The sequence below is a fragment of the Aythya marila genome, assembly GCF_965140915.1.
Source record: "Aythya marila genome assembly, chromosome: 4".
NCBI classification, from domain to species: Eukaryota; Metazoa; Chordata; class Aves; order Anseriformes; family Anatidae; genus Aythya; species Aythya marila.
Window position 1 is genome coordinate 26,381,176 of NC_139045.1, and position 16,125 is coordinate 26,397,300.

The 16,125-nt window shown below is 40.7% G+C and overlaps 1 protein-coding gene across 8 annotated transcripts in view; it reads right to left on the bottom strand.

The window, feature by feature from the left end:
• Positions 1-16,125, bottom strand: part of PALLD (palladin, cytoskeletal associated protein) — a 192,832-nt gene that overhangs the window by 5,960 nt on the left and 170,747 nt on the right. For 7 of the 8 annotated variants that reach the window (XM_082759680.1, XM_082759681.1, XM_082759685.1 and 4 more), the window contains 6 exons: positions 15,967-16,068; positions 15,345-15,395; positions 13,619-13,840; positions 7,990-8,139; positions 4,500-4,594; positions 488-620 (listed from right to left, as the gene is read on the bottom strand). In XM_082759680.1, the coding sequence (XP_082615806.1) occupies positions 488-620; positions 4,500-4,594; positions 7,990-8,139; positions 13,619-13,840; positions 15,345-15,395; positions 15,967-16,068 (753 nt within the window). The remainder of the gene's footprint in view (positions 1-487; positions 621-4,499; positions 4,595-7,989; positions 8,140-13,618; positions 13,841-15,344; positions 15,396-15,966; positions 16,069-16,125) is intronic. The other variant, XM_082759682.1, reaches the window with a different exon arrangement.

The following is a 16,125-nucleotide window of genomic DNA, read 5'->3' on the forward strand; positions in this document are numbered from 1 at the left end:
TGTGTGAACGAGTCCGGCACTGCTGAAAGCCATGCCACTTGCTGGGGGTACTGCTCAAAAACAAACAGCTTCTCCCAGATGTACCAGCAGAAAGCAAACAGAAGAAGTCCAAGCCTTAATTAATTCCGCAAGGCAAAGTCATAAATCAAGATTAGACTGTCTGAAACTAACAGAGGATCGAAACTGAAGTGGTAAAAGGACTTAAAATGGAAAAGCACTGTCTTTATGGTGTTTGCTGCTTCCCCCCCCCACCCCAACATAGCTCAACTCTAAAAATCAGCTTTCTGTTAGCTGTAAGATTTGCCTGCAGCCATTTCATTGGAGCAAGTTTTTATTGTCAACTTTTGCTGATAAGCAGCAAGATTAATTATCCCATTGATACTGCAAATAGGTAAAATAGCATTAAAAAAAAATCTTATCTAACTTGTTTTTTTTGACTCAGCCAAGGTTATGGAAAGGTAGCTGCTGTCCTTTGCTTGATGCTTACCTTGCAGTCCATTCGGCACAGTTTTCCTTCTTGAACAGTCATGTCGCCAGGAGCCTGCAGAAAATGAGGCCGGAAGAATCGTTCCTGAATTGGTTCATTTTCATCACCACTGTCCCTTGATCGAGATCGTGGTCTTGAAATAACACGAAATAAAGGTAAATTATTTTTTTTCACTAAATCAGAAGTATCTAGAAACATCTAGACAGCAATCTTGCTACAGAATACTTGTAATAATCATATATTTATACACGAGAGTACATTTTGTTTAGTCTTTAAATCACTGCAATACAAATAAAAGAAGCTGGCAAACCTTAGCGCACAGCTTCAGTTCCTCATTTCTAGCGTCTTGTGCGTTTAAACCCTTCACTGTTGCTGATTACAGCAGACAATGCGTGTGCTGTTTGTTAATTATGTTTACCTTTCAGAAAACAACAGCAGCTAAAAGCTAACTCATCTCAGTGGAGAAGAGCCTTTTCACATCACACTTGGTTATTTTTCATCTTCTCTTGTTCTGCACCACCAAAGGCTGTATAGCAAATTCTGTGTATTAAAATGTAACGCTCTGGATAGTTTTTCCCCATTTAATGCTTACGTAGCTTTTCAGATGTCTAAAGCCAGCTCTGAAGCACCTCACTTTTTTGCCATTGGGCATGCCCACAGCTCCTTCAATAGCTCCTGCTTTGCAGCTCACAAGCAATGTTTTGTTCTAGTTGGCGAGTCCCTAACCATTTTTGCCAATACACATACCTCATACGCATGCAGCTGGGCTGAAAGATGGATGGGTAATTTTTTTTAAAAAAAGCTATGTTTATATCTTTTGGTAATTAGTTCTGTAAGACCTGCTAGAAATGATGGTATCTAGTCAAGTGCAAGCTACTCAAGGTTAGGTACTGCTTTTCAGAGGACAACTTACTTAAAGGTCCAAGTGACGAGTGTTTCTCAGTGCCTTGTGAGGCTGAGCCAAGTAGGTTAACTAGCACCATAGAAGCGTGAAAGTACTTCTGAAAACCACCACCTCACTGCTGCAGCTGCAAAATGGCAGCATTGATCAAAGCAGGGGGGAAAAAATTACACCAGATGAAGTGGAAAATAAAGAGGCTAAGTGTTTGTCATTAAAGCAGTTTTTTAATGATAGTATTTTCTTGAATCTTAACTAGGTTTTTTAAAGTACAGATTTGAAAGGAAAGCTAAATCAGCATGCTATTTGGTCTAGTGTCAGAAATTAAGAATGCATTTCTTCTTGCCTCTTTATAAATTTACCCCTAAAATTGCAGATGGCTTTTAAGCCTTAACCTTGAGAGGTGAAACCATTTACTTTTATTCTAAAACCTGTTGTGGTTAAAAAAAAAAATAAAGGAAAAGAAATGAAAAGAGCCAAGTACTTGAGATGTCTAGGAATGACGAAGCGCAATAGGCAGGAATACCCTTGGATTAGCTGCAGGTTCAGTAAGAATTGCAATGTGGGCATTAAACTGTGCAGCAACTTGCAGCAGTGCTGACATCATGGTCTAAATGTGTCCGGGGAGACTCTGCAGGGTGGTGTGGCACAGTGCACACTAGCAAGCTGGGGAACACTTCATGACAGACCACGTGATAATCATCACAAATTTGGGATAAAGGAGATCAAGTTTAAATCAATGCTCTAATTGAGAGCAGGGGCAATAGGAATGCATTTTTTTTTCAATCTTCCTTGAATCCCATGCATTTTAAAATGATTTGTTTGGGGCTGTGGCTGCAGTGCTCTTGCAAGAGCACTCAACACCACTTGGGTGCTGCAGTGTTGAGCACCATGATGTCTACCAAGCTTGGTACACCTCAGGTAATTCAAAACCTCATCCCCAGAAGAATGCTAAGAAGGTCATTTTTGCAAGCTAAGCAAATTTCAGAAAAATATGACATTAAAAACAAAAAGACAACTAGAAAGTTCTAAATGGTCTAAAACGGCTGCAAAGTAGTGAAGACAACAAAACCAGAGAGCTCTTCTGCCAGAACACGTTCAGTAGGAGATTAACAATACCTCAGGAAAAAGCCTGTCAACAGTGTAACAAGTCATAAAGTTCATTAAGATAATAATTACACTTGTAAAAACGTTTTTGTTGCCGTGAAGCAAAAAAAGCTTACAGAAAAAAAACACTGTAAGGCCACAGGAGTATTACTTATCAAAAGTGTATAGAAATATGCGTGACAAATCATACAGCATAGGGGGGAGCGCAGCACTGTGGTATGCTACAGGAGAGAAGCTGATGGTGGGAGTCTGTCATAGGAATGTGTTACATGCTCGAATTTCATCAGTCTCGGGGAGAACGGGGCGATGGGAGTAGTGGGAAAAGCTGCTGAACAGAAATAGCACTGTGCTGAATGCTTAGCAGAAACAGACCTCCTGTACAGGAAATAAGAATTCCCAGTAATTGCCCTAATTTTAATTAAACTGCTGTATGGAAATCTCCGGTTTATAATTCATTACTTTACTGGACACCCGTCTAAAGCTCTAGTGGCACCTGAGTGCTTGCAGCAATTAAAAAGCAAAATACCAGCTGTAAGTGGCCTTGGATTTCAATTGCATTTAGCAAGACTGCAAAAGGAGCCTTCCCCATTATTACCCCTGGGTTTTGCCTGTTGCCGAAAGAGATCCATCTGCACTTTATCCTCCAGAAAGGAGAAGTGTCGCTGCTCAGTGTTGCCTTGCCCTTACCTATTTTCCTTTCTCCATTCCCCATTTTTAAAGTCGTTTCCCCTTTCTCACCATCATGCATTGACTAATTCCGCTGAAACCTGACTCTTCGTGGCATTTTTTTCCTTCATGGATTATCAGAGACTTTTCATTTTTACCTATTATTTGCAGGTGTAGTGTGTCTTATTTACCGGACAGGCCACGCCAACCAGACGTAGCTTTTCTGGGCTGTTCTCACAACGCAGCAGTGGCAGGAAATTCCCTCCTGCCCCAGCAAGCGCTTTGAGCTCAACAGGCCCAGACCTGAGGCACGGGAGGGGGCTGGTGGAACTCCTCCCCAGGAGGTGCTGGGAAGCACTTTCAAGGCTGTGGGAAGCCCCGTTTGGTCAGGACAGAAGATTGATGAGATCTTTAAAATCCAGACACTTCCTAGTTACCAGGTTCTTCTACGTACAGTTCTCCAGCACATAACTACTACCACTACTGCATGAGCAATGTGAGTTTCTTTGCTGCACACAGATGTAAGGGAGTTACACCTATTCTACGTGTCATAATTAGGCAACATTGAGCTTCTCTGGCCTGCGTGACCATTAAGCAAAACACATGCCTCGTTATGGCAACTGAACCAGAGCCCCTATACTCTGTTGAAAGCAGTTCTGTTTGGGTAACCAAAATGAATTTTTTGTATCGTCTGAAGATGTCTAGGCTGTGCTTAATGGCCTCATAAATGCTTTGGGAAATGAAAAATAAAGAAGTATTCGAAGGGAAAATTCCCTTATATGGTCCAAAAACATAAACCAAAGCTCTGTATATGAATAATTGTAAACCTCACCAAAGATAAGTTTAATATTTTATATCCGACTCATAATTCCTTGTAAGAACCTAAACTGAAATCACCAAAATACTAAAACATTTCAAATGCAACTCTAATAAACGACGTGGCTTGCAGTTATTTCTGCTGTTTCTTTAAACGAATGCTTACTAAAAGCTGCAGAAAGTATAGGGTCCCAAGAGAATCCTAGCCAGGTGAGATGTTTTAAAAAATACGCAAGCAACAATGTCTTTCTTAACAGCTTGCAGTCTAACGTGAGAGACGTGAGAGTAGTTAGTGAACACCACCAAGAGAGGAGGAGGCAGGCAGAATAAAAGATACTTTAAAGTCATGGCATTTCAGAGGGTGCTTGTAATTCTTAGTGTGCACATTTTGAAATATTTTTTAGCAGAGGTGAGGTTTCTTATTGTATGCCATATGGCTACCTTACCTTCTTAAATCAAGTTCTTCATCATAGCAATTTTTCAAAACAGATATTATTGAAAGAAGAAAAAAACCACACAAAGTACCTTCTGATATGAGGCTGGCCAGGAGATGTCCAAGGGCTGCGGCCTCTTTGATTTACAGCCTGAACCATCAGCCTTCCCGTGCAACTTATTCTGCCCTGTTATGATGATGGAGAGGAGGAAAATTAAAATACTTAAAGCATGTAATATTAATAAATGTTCAACCTTATCTCTTCTTTGTTGCCCACCTGTTACCGGGTCTGCAACACTATCCCTTCTTTCACAAAGTTATTTAAAATTATTTGTCAAGATACCTTCAGATATTAAACTATTGTATCAGCTTGCAATCTAACACCAAACAGACTGAAATAACTGTGACTGTAATAAAGTTAAAATGTTCTACCATCTACTTTTTATCCCAGAGGTTTTTTCATTAAAAACAAAACAAAACCCTCAGCAGTAGTTCCACCAGCAATTAAGTCTTACAGTACATTGACTAAGTTACTGATGTGGGGGCACTTGGGCAGGTTCTCTGTGTATGGCACATGGAAAACAATTTCACCGGGGACACAAGCAGCCTTCAAAAGGCAATGGCCTTGTTGTTACTGCTGGACTGGTAGAAATGAAGTCTGTGTCCCACTTTTATTCCCATGACCCGTTTAGTCCACAAGAAAAACAATGGTGTTAAAATAAGCCATTGCACATGACCTACAGCAATTTCTTAAGCAAAAGCTTTTTTGTGTTACAAGACCATTAAAACCATCTGGAACGAGTGAATTTCTATTTTGGGCCCACTGCATATTCATCTTTTTTCTGGCAGGTGATGAATTCTCACAATTTGGGCTCATCTCTGTCTCTCAATACATGAAGGCTACACAAAGGACTAAGGAATTTGGATAGGGAAGAACCAGCTGGGAGCCAAAGATTTGGAAAAGTTATGGGATGAATGGGAAGGAAGTGATGAATGCGGGAAGTGATTCGTGAGAAGATGGCCTAGAAAGTAAGGGAAATCCAGACTTGTGGGTGCCTATTGCAAAGTGGAGAGAATGAGATAAAAGCAAAGAAAATAAGGACCCAGCTTGAGGCCATACTTAGAGCTAATGGCAAGAGATCAGTTAAGGGATGTAGCCCGTAAGTAAAGGCCTAAACCAGGCAAGATTTTATGTTTTTCTAGGTCAGGGGTCAGTTTGCTCTGGATTAAGTTATATGGCAAATTTTACTGCAAACCCCAGTGGTGGTAGAAGTTTAATTCCAGATCACTGCACTTCACACTGTAGGCAATGGTGCAGCATTAACCACCACAGATCATTTCCAAGGTGTGTCAACAAGTCGTTTTACACACATAAATTCCTTAGTATTAGTCCAGATAATGAGACAGCATCAACTGGCAGGACTTTAATGATCAGAATCCTTTGCTTTAATGAAATAAATCGATTTCTAACAGCCACAAACATGCCTTTTTGCTTTGTAGTTTGATGGTCCTAATAGCAATGACCAAAACCCAGCAACTGTCTAGCAGCAAGTATCTGCCAGTCCATCAGAACCCTGATGGGAGCTCCCCAATATCCACGTATTTTGCTTTTCTTAAGGAAAGGTTGCCAAATTTGCCTAACTTTGTGATAGCTTTGAGATGTGGACAACTTTCCATTAGGATTTAGGAAGCTATGCCAAAATTATTTCCACTCGGGATGACTTAAAAGAATTGGAATCCAGATCTTTTAGTTTGAAAGGCTAGTACATTAACTCACAGCCCATCTTTGCCTCCACTGTACTGTTAAATGCATAGTAAAAGCAAGCTAATAGCAGAAGAGTATCTTTGCTTGGGAATCAGACTGTGAAGGAAGAATGTAACGGGCTTGGTGAAACAGACAGATGTTTTGTTTAGGGGAGCCAGAGAAGGATGCTTCTGTTTTTTCTCCAAAGAGGAAAAAAAGCACAGAGACAGAATTTTATCATTTAACAAAACTACTTTTTCAATCCCCAAACTAGGAACAGTGCAAAAACACCTCATTTCAGTACATTTAAAAAAACATTAACAAACTAGTGTCATCAACAACAAGAGCTAATAATCTAGACTAATTCGCTGTTGTGTCATCAAATGAGCTTTACTCAGAATAACAAATGTTCAAAAGCAAGCCCTAAACATGCTCAAATGAGTTACTCAGGGACAGATGTCAGCACCCAGATTCAAAGGCAGTTTATTCATCAAGTTATCTAAGATTTTGGATCCTACAGTAACACTACATAGGAAGATGCTGCACATGCACTAAAACAACTTTCATAGGAATATGAACAGGATTTGCATCCTAACTTGCATATCTGTGCATTTTTTAAATCATTTTTAAACCCGCTGTTAACTTGCTCAATTTAAGTTAATTTAACTACCAAGTGTCGTAACACAACGCTCTTCTTTCCATGTGTAAAAGTTCCCAGCTTGAAGAATTCCCTCGGCCTTTTGTTATTTCTTTATTCTGTTATTTGTATATGGAGGAATAGCATAGGTTTAAACAACCTAGATTTAAGCACTGCAATTTGTAGAATCGGGGCTAGACTACAACTGCTCTTTCCACGTTGCCTGTGCACAGTCCCATCCATACATTCACACGCTGCAACACGAGCGGGATTGACAGTAAAAGAGCACGGCACAAATGGAAGTGTCATGTTAAGTAACCTAGCAACATTCATAACAGAGCACAACACTCCTGTTTAGATTAAACTCTGTCTCAGTGATAGAGTTTGTTATTTTACAGTGTAATTCTACTTGCAGCCCTGGTCTTGGCAAGCTATTTGGTGCTACAGAAGAAAGTAATTCGTTATATCCCTAAGTTATGTTACTGCCTCGGTTTCTCATGTGCAAAAATAATTTCCCTGGGTTTGCTCTGCTGTAGGAAAAAGTGGATTGAAAAAGTTACTTCACTAGGATGCTCTTGCATTGGATCTGTGAAATAGAAATAACACTACGAAGCAGTAACACCGTATTTCAGAACATTGGTTAAGACTTTGGGATCAACATGGAAGACCATGAGACCATCCCCCAATATAATAGGGGCCTGATTCTTTTTTTTTTTTTTGGTCTGACAGAGCCACAATCACTGCCTCATGTAAGCACGTGGAGGTGTGATACACTCCCACTCGCTTCAAAAAGTTGGCCTCAGTCAGAAAATGGTGTCAACAGAAAAAAAATGAAAGAGCTGATGAGCCTGACTGGGTTACTTCTGCTTGATTTTTCCCCCTCGTATAACACATATGCCATCCATACTCAGGGTACTGAGATGTTATCGGCTAAAACAAATGGTGGAACAGTGATTAAAAAACAACATCCATCCCCTCTGAAACCTCAAGCCCTAGGAAAAAAGAAAAAGCTGTTGAGTTGCTAATCTCTTGAAGATAGAAAGGCCCCACCCTCCTGATGCAAGGTGAAAACAGAAATCTAACCTTATATACATGATGGTGACTTCATCAGTTAATTAAATTATGCATATGTAAGATGAGATAGTTTTCTGAAGATTCATGTTCAGAAGCATGTTTGCTCTGGAGCAAAACCTTCATTTACCTGTGGGTTAGCAGCCATAATAGTGTAATTCCCATCATCATCCAGGGTGGAGGCTGTAGTATGCAGCGAGCAAGTTCCATCAGGTTCTCTTTGAATTCGGTAGTGATCGCTTCTTTTAGAAATTTGCTTCCCATCTTTAAACCAATAAATCTGCGGGAGAAAACAGGGCATGGCTGAGAAGAGGTAGGTGCTCACTGTCATCGTTTCTCAATTCAAAGGGCTAACAAACATTCACTGCTGAAAACTTCTCTGGTAAGCAATGAAAGAAATCTGGTTTGATCAACTAGTAGAAGCGCAGAACCACGCTCCATGAGCCGCTCTCAATAAAAGCCAAGCTAGAGAAGAGCAGTGGTTCGGGGAGAAAGACCGGAGCACGAGCATTTATGTAACAAACGTAGATGTGCGAAAGGCCGTGCAGATCCCAAAGGCAGAGCAGCAGCTGAGCATTTCAAGAATTGCAAATAAATGTCATTACAGAGAAACGTTCCAGATCAGATTTTTGTCTCCCTTAAACATGAAGAAGCTGGAGAAAGAACTTAAGAAAGCTATGGCTCTCTTGTCAGAAAACAAAAACCTAAACCAGGGTAATTATCAGAATAATTTGTTCAATGATCAATTAAGCAGAACTAATGACCTCACTGTCGAAACACCAGATCTGCGGCATATCCTTTACACTGGCTGGCCAGGCCAAGAAGCCAGAAGGGACTCGGGCGCTCGCTGGCAGCGAGCTGTGCCGTATGCACGGGGCCAGCCCAGCGTAACAGCACGACTGAAACCCTCAGCATCACCCAGCCGTGACAGGTACCTACGGACACCGACAGCTTCACGTAGCAACAGGAAGCACTTCAAAGTAAGGCGGCGTTAAGACAGCCTTTAACAGCTGCGTGCCAACAACAGTGGAGTTCCAAGTTGTACAGACCAGTTAAATTATCTATCAAACAGGGGACTTTTCCATTACTTTTGATACACAATTTTACTCTCTGGCTGACCCAAGATCTACTTCTGATGAGCCAAAAAATGATGTATGTAGAATAATATCTTACAGTAATCCATAAATTACACACACTCACCACATATGTGTTTTAAATGCCTTAGACTTGAGGCAAAAAAAAGATTCAAATATTTTGACTTTGGGGTTGGGTGGGTTTTTGTTTTTTTTTTTTTCCTTTTAAAAATAAGATCAAACCCCAATCTGCATTCTGCTGAAAACAAGAAAGAAACATGAAAGCAAGAAAGCAGACATGGAAACATGTGAAAATATTACAGCAGGCTATAGTCAGCTCCCCAAACCATCATTTTCTTGTCATTTCTGAAGTGTGCATTACTCCTAAAGCTCAGCTAACCTCCTTCAGGCACAGAGCTTTACCCCTAGCCCTTACTTCTCTTTAAAACAACCTTAGCTGAAAACGCATTCCCAAGTGGCTGATGCATGGAGCACAGCACGGAGGCACGAGAGGGCAGGAGGCGGGTTGTGAAGCCGGCTCCTGCAGGAGGTGGTTTTGTGGTAAATCCTCAGATCACCTGCGAGTGCACACACACCCTGCTGCCCTGTAAACAGTTATTCTGGTGGTTTTAGGCTCCCAAATTATCTTAAATTCACCCCCTGGTGCTGTGCTCCGCCTTTGCTGGCGGGCATATCCCTGGGAGGCTGCTGGTGCAATTGAAGAGGTGTTGCTGGGGGAATGCCGGGGCTGTGCCCCAGCTGAGCCCCCCTCTGGTGGCCAGCGAGCCCCTCATGGTGGCCCAGCCAAGCCCCCCGGGGGCTGACACCTGTCCCTCCAGCAGGGGAGTGCCTGCATGCTCCTGCTGGCCAGAAAGGCCTGCGGGGGGCAGGAGAAGACGGAGTTGCTGTACGCGCTCCCCTCGTCCAGGACTTTGAAGGTACCACTTGTGAAGTCATTTCTCTGATGGGACAGGCAAAGGAACATCCAAATACAACGTGTTTCTGACTCACCACAACTGCCAAAGGAGGGAGAAGAACAAGTCCCTCTCTGACAAGCAGGATCAATTACTAACACAACAGATGACAGGTCTGGCTTTTACCATGCTACAAAGGTAACTGTATTTGTCCTGGCTGCATTGCTGGCAGACTGCTTGCAGGAGGAAAACCAAAAAGTTTTCCTCATAGCAACTCCTGAAGTGGGAATTTAGGTCTTGTAGTGAGGAGAGGGTGCCTGTTTTCCAGTAAAAATGAAGCAAAGCACAATTCCTAATAGAATTTCATTTGCTAGCATTATACAGAGTACGTTCTTCGCATTTGCCAACATTTCAAAGCTCTAAATTCATTCACGTGTGGGAAGAGTTAAGGGTCTACTTTTAAATTGCACTAAAACACAGTAGAGAACGTTTGGGAGAGAATGAATGGAAATTTCCCTTAAAAATTAATTACCATGTATGGTTTTTATATTAACAAGCATTATGTGTAACTAGAAATGATTTCATTTCCTCAATAGCTGGTTATACTTGTTTCCCATTTTGTCTGTCAGCAGGCTTGCAGAGACTCTGCGGTGCTAACAAAAGATTTGGTAATGTCTTCTCGTCTGCTGACAGAGCACTTACTGGAGATGCAAGAGATATTTGATCGCTTATATACACATGCTAATGGATGTTGGTAACAACATAGCTGCAAAAAATGAGTTTTAACTTGCATGCTTTACATGTGTCATAATGCTGCTTGGAAATCTACTGCATTAAGTAGCAATTATTCAATAACAATGCACTTATCAGAAATATCGAGAGACATGCCAGGAATTATTACATGGAAATACACACAAATATTAACTGAACCAGCTATCCAAACATCATACATATGTTGTCCAATACTCATTTCCACTAGGTTTAAAACAATTGACATTGATTGGTTTTACTTACGTGTGGTAGATTCTTAATGTTGCCTTTATCTGACATGGAGTTAATAAGTAAAACGCTACCACTGTTGGAGACAATGGCCCTTGCAGGAAAGTATTTTCTTTCTAGGACACCTTTTAATAAATGTACGATTAAACTATGTAAGCACCAAGCACTGCATCTGGATTGCTTTTATTTGTACCAGATTTTCAGAAACCAATGTGTAATGACTAGAAATACAACGGAATACACAGTAAGAAAGGGTTTTTGATCTTGGGTAGAACAGTCATTTTTAATCACTGTGAATTATATTCAGCCATGTGAACAGAGATCGGTACAAGCTCTGTGCAACATTCAAGTCTCAATTAACCTTTCATATGGCATTTTCCTAATTCTAAAGAGAAATATCCCTTAAAAAGAAGTATTCCACAATCCCTCTTGTATTACCACAGGTTCTCATTTTAATGAGAAAATAGTTTTACATTATGCTGAAGGTTACAACAAAAGTACACTCAGATTTAAAAAGTCATATTTATGAAGACAGAATTTGCACATCAGTATTCAATTTACATGGCATGTTCAGGGGGAAAAAATAATCAAGCCAATAACCCTGCTTTAGAAAAACCCCCCGTAATCAATGCCAGATTTTAGAAACACTACAGTCCTTCCCAAAGCCATTCCTTGGCAGAGCTGACAGAATACTTAGAAGGGAGGAGCTTTGAGTTAGTAAATTATTTCCAGCTTTTCATTTGCCAAAGTAAAGAATTTATTCGGGGGCAAGACTTCCAGCTTCAACAAATGACAGCAGGACAGTCCTCAACCATCGAACATTACAAAACTGCTATCTTGGCATGCTCAAGGTGAGGGGATGATAGAGCCTTTGAGTATCCAGCTAACAGGTAGCTATCCAACGGTCCTGAAATTAGTTCTGTCCCAAGCACCTTGAGAAATCACATCAAGCATCTGCAAGTGAATGGAATAAAGGGCCATAATCCCAGGTGCAAGAGCAAATCACTTAACATGCATGCTTTGACACTGCACAAAAACAGAGTCCTGAGCGTGTTCACGGCAGCTACTCCTTTATAGTGCGATCCTTTAAAGAAAGCATTAACAATGTGGTCTCCTGGCCATGCAGCTGCTAATACCAAAACAAGGAGAGCAAGGGAAGGAAGAAGAGACATCCTCTTTCATCTGTCTTAAATCAGATTAAAGTGACTGTGAAACTACACCTTAATTGAAAACTGTGAAAAGAAGGGAATGGCTACAGTTGACTAAGGCTGACTCATAATAGGTCGTTCAGCAACTTAGTCATAAGCTCCAGGCAAAAAGAGCACACTACACCTCTAACAGCAACGCGGTGATCCGCCTTCCGCCCTTATTCAGTGCAACAGGCTTTTCCTTACGGTCATCCCCAAAGTAATGCTGGACACCAAAGGGTTGGTATCACTCGGGCTTCTCAGCGTGTCTACACTAGCTCCAGCTTGAAGCAGGAATGCTTTTTTTGATACGAGTATCCTGATCACCCCCACTTACACTGCAGTGGTTCGCATTGTGAAGTGGTCTTGGAGCACAGAATTGGACCCCTTTCAGATGAAACTGAGCCAGAAAATGTGCTCCAAGAACACATCTAATGTGCTGCATCTGCTGCACTCTGTGGGATGAGATGAGAGCCATCCTGCAGTGAAACCTCCTGAAATGCATGCAGGGACAGAGAGCTCATTCTACAGATTTGCTCCTCGTGGTCTGCCCCTTTTTCTGCTACCTGACAAAATCCATTTCTCCTATTTACAGTTTGTGCAATAACATACACTTAGAGCATCGGACACGTAAAATCCGTTCAAAATCCTCAATACCTGTACAACTTATACCAGAGATTTTCACATTCGCTCCTGTGTAGGAGGTAAAAAGAGGCCCTAGCCACAAGGGGTCACTGTAAGAACTGCAAGGACCTCAAAGGGAACACGCTGGCTTTGACAAGGAGTAGGACGCTGCTGCTGTTTGCTTGCTACCTAATGAGTCGTTGACTGCCAGGCAATTTTTGAAATGATTAAATACCACCTACCAAAGAAAGGCATTATTCCAGACTACTGACATCATGCAGCTGGTACTTGTGCATTTGCTAAAAGGAAATGCTTCCCAAGCCCAACACTCCCTCAGAAGCTCATCATTACAAAACTCACCATCATGTCTCATCTTGCTATTGGGATATATGGGAGCTTACGGTATTTGAGTCTGCCTTCCTCTAACCTTCAACAAAATTAAATCTTGTTAGAGCGTGTAGATATAAACTCTGCAGTGCTGAAGAATGCAGAGGCACCACACTGGTTCCTGAACCAAAAGCAATGTATCTTTGCATTAGCATGTTGCTGTACTTCAGCTAATTTATCCACGTTAACCTGGTGTGACTGCTTTTGGAACCACTGTGCCAGCCCACATGGGAATTTCTAGCATTGCACTGCATACTGTGGTGCAGATACACCCGGAAGGTGTATCTTCAAATGACAGAAGTATTACTTCTAGGTAAAATAATTGAGATGAAATCTCAGGAGGGAAAGATTAAGAGCTGAAGTCTCACAGTAGATTTTTGCCTGCTATAAATTTAAATACATCCAGTGATAACAAAAGTGATTTGTCATTTTAGACCAGCTAGGGATCTTTCTTGTCAAGAGAGAACATCTGCTATTCCTGTAAGACACGGTCCATGGGGTCTAGGGGCTCACTGTAAGGTACCAATACACAGCTCTTCAGAGTGTATCTAGAACCGTTCACTCTCTTTTCTTACCTTTGGCTTTGGATTTCCTGCCACTTTGCATGTAAATGTGACTGGCATTCCCTCAAAGATTTTGTAATGCTTCAGCTTTATCTCAAAATATGGTGACATATTGTTATCAGTAGGTTCATCTCCATGTTGCACCTCATCATCTGATTCCTCCACAGGAGATCTCTCCAGCCTGTATTCAATTTCACTGATCAATCTTTGCTCAAAGCTGGAGACTTTATATTCCTGTCAAACAAGAAAGGTATGTATTAGTGTGTAGCTTCAACACATTACTTAGCAAGTTATTTTTCTACTTTTTTCTTGTTGTTGTTATTCTACTGATCTCTGACAATCCATTAAGGTTTTACATATAAAAGGAAACTGTATCTTGTTGAAGAAAAACACTATAATCCATGCCTCCAATAACTTCCCTATGAAACAACGAAGACATCTGGTATGAGGCAACAATTGTATTTCATGTTATCTTAAGGTCTAATTTATAAGGGGAAGGAAAGTCATTGGTTTCCATTTTTTAAAAAAGCTTATAAAAGTATTCTGAAGCAGTTCATAAAGACGAAAGAAACACTCTAATATTTCCTTCAGGGTACAGGCAGATTTAGGGTGGGTTTTGTTTCCAGATGGCCATAAGACCATATGGTTCACATCTGCTATTTGCATAGAATTGTACTGGAGGCTGAACCAGAAGGCTAAAATGATTTTGTTTACAGTTGCCTGTAAAAATGAGAAAATGGCAGCACTGTCCATGATATTTGCCTCCCTTCACTCCTGTTACCATGGTCCCCTTTGTCTGGCCAAAAGTATCACACTTCTTCCTTAGAAAGAAAATTTGTTATGAGAGTATTCAAGACTTAGAAAGAAGAGCGGAAAGTTTCATCTGGTGTAAAATACTGCTTCTTGTTTAAATTTGCTATTCAGATACTGGGAAATGTTACTGTGACACACACACACACAATAACTTGCCTTCTTGAACTGTTCCTTCTATCTACTTTGCTGTACAAAAGTCCTACTTTGAATCTTACTGATAGCCAAGATAAAGCCAGAATTCAAAGAAATTCAAAAGCAGGAGAAAATCTTTACAAGGCAATGCCCTTCTCAGTCTGCAGATATTTAGGTACTCTTGCAGATGACCTCTAACTATTGTCTCTGCCCTTACTTTATTTAAGGTAGAAAACACATCTCATATGGAATCTCCTTTCACATACCCATCCTCTGTCATTGACTTCAGCCTGGAAATTACATGTAGCCTTTCTGCTGGCTGCTTGCTGAACTAACCATCACCCTCAGTAAATGGAAGAAGAGAGAAATCTTTGTAAACTGCAGATGTGTTTGTTTATTTATTTGTTCCCTGAAAGTTTCTCATAAAAGTAGATCATATAAGATCATATCATAAAATTATATGTGGTATACATAAAGAGCAGCTGATTTAGATGCAAGGCAATTAGTATAGGTTAGCATTACAGCAGAAAGGTACTGGAGCACACCATTACTGCAGTTAAGCTGCCTGCACTCAGACCACCTTCAGACCAACTGAGTAACAGACCAACTTTAACACTATGAAGGGAATGCATCCCCAGTCTCCCCGGTTATTGATGTCGGTGACCTCTTGTTATTAACCAAAAGAACAGTAAAATGGAAAGGGCAAAGATGACAGGGGAGGGAAAAAAAAAAAAAAAAGTAAAATACGGGGGAAAAAAAAAAGAACAAGAAAGAAAATGGAGCAAATGTTAACCTTTTGAACATCCACAGGACTCACTACAGAAGCATCAACAGAGCGAGCTTCCTGTAAGGACAGAAAAAAAGATCAAGAGGCAGAAAGAAGACAGAGAAGCATCCATGACAGTTTCTCAGTGTTTATCTGGAGAAGGTACTTTATGTGGTAACATAAGCAAATGAATGCTACACATTTCCGAATAGCAACTCTGGCATCTGAACAATGGAGAATGTGTACCTGGTCTTCCAAGCAGACTTTCTGTTGTGTTTTTGGTCTGCATCCAAAAAGTGCAGATTACACACATAAAGACAAGATGCTTTCAAGATAGTAGATGTATTTTTGCCTTGAGAGACTTAAAGGGCAGGACAGCATAGGATAAACGGAAGAGTTTAAAGCAGACAGAAGACATTTGAGAACTCTCACAACCTTATTCAGTATGGAAAAACTGAGCAATAGGCATGTGGTTCTCCAGTTTACTTCACTGATATATAACATATGAGTTCTGTAATCAAAACCATCCTATCTTGTGTATATTTTTTGTCTAATGTAGGTCTTTTTTAAAATAAAAGAATCAGCCCGTTAAAAAGAAATTTGAAAGAAATTTTTTCTTTTCCTATGAACTTGCAGAGTTATGCAGCACCTGTATTGCAGGCTCCTCTTCTGGTTCCTGGATATTGAAGACAGTTGCAGCACTGTCTGCTCCCAGCAATCGACGGGCCATTTTTTCCTCGTATGTTAACCTCTGAACAGAAACAAAACAAAAACAAAACAAAAAGGGAGGGGAGTAAGAATGAGGGAA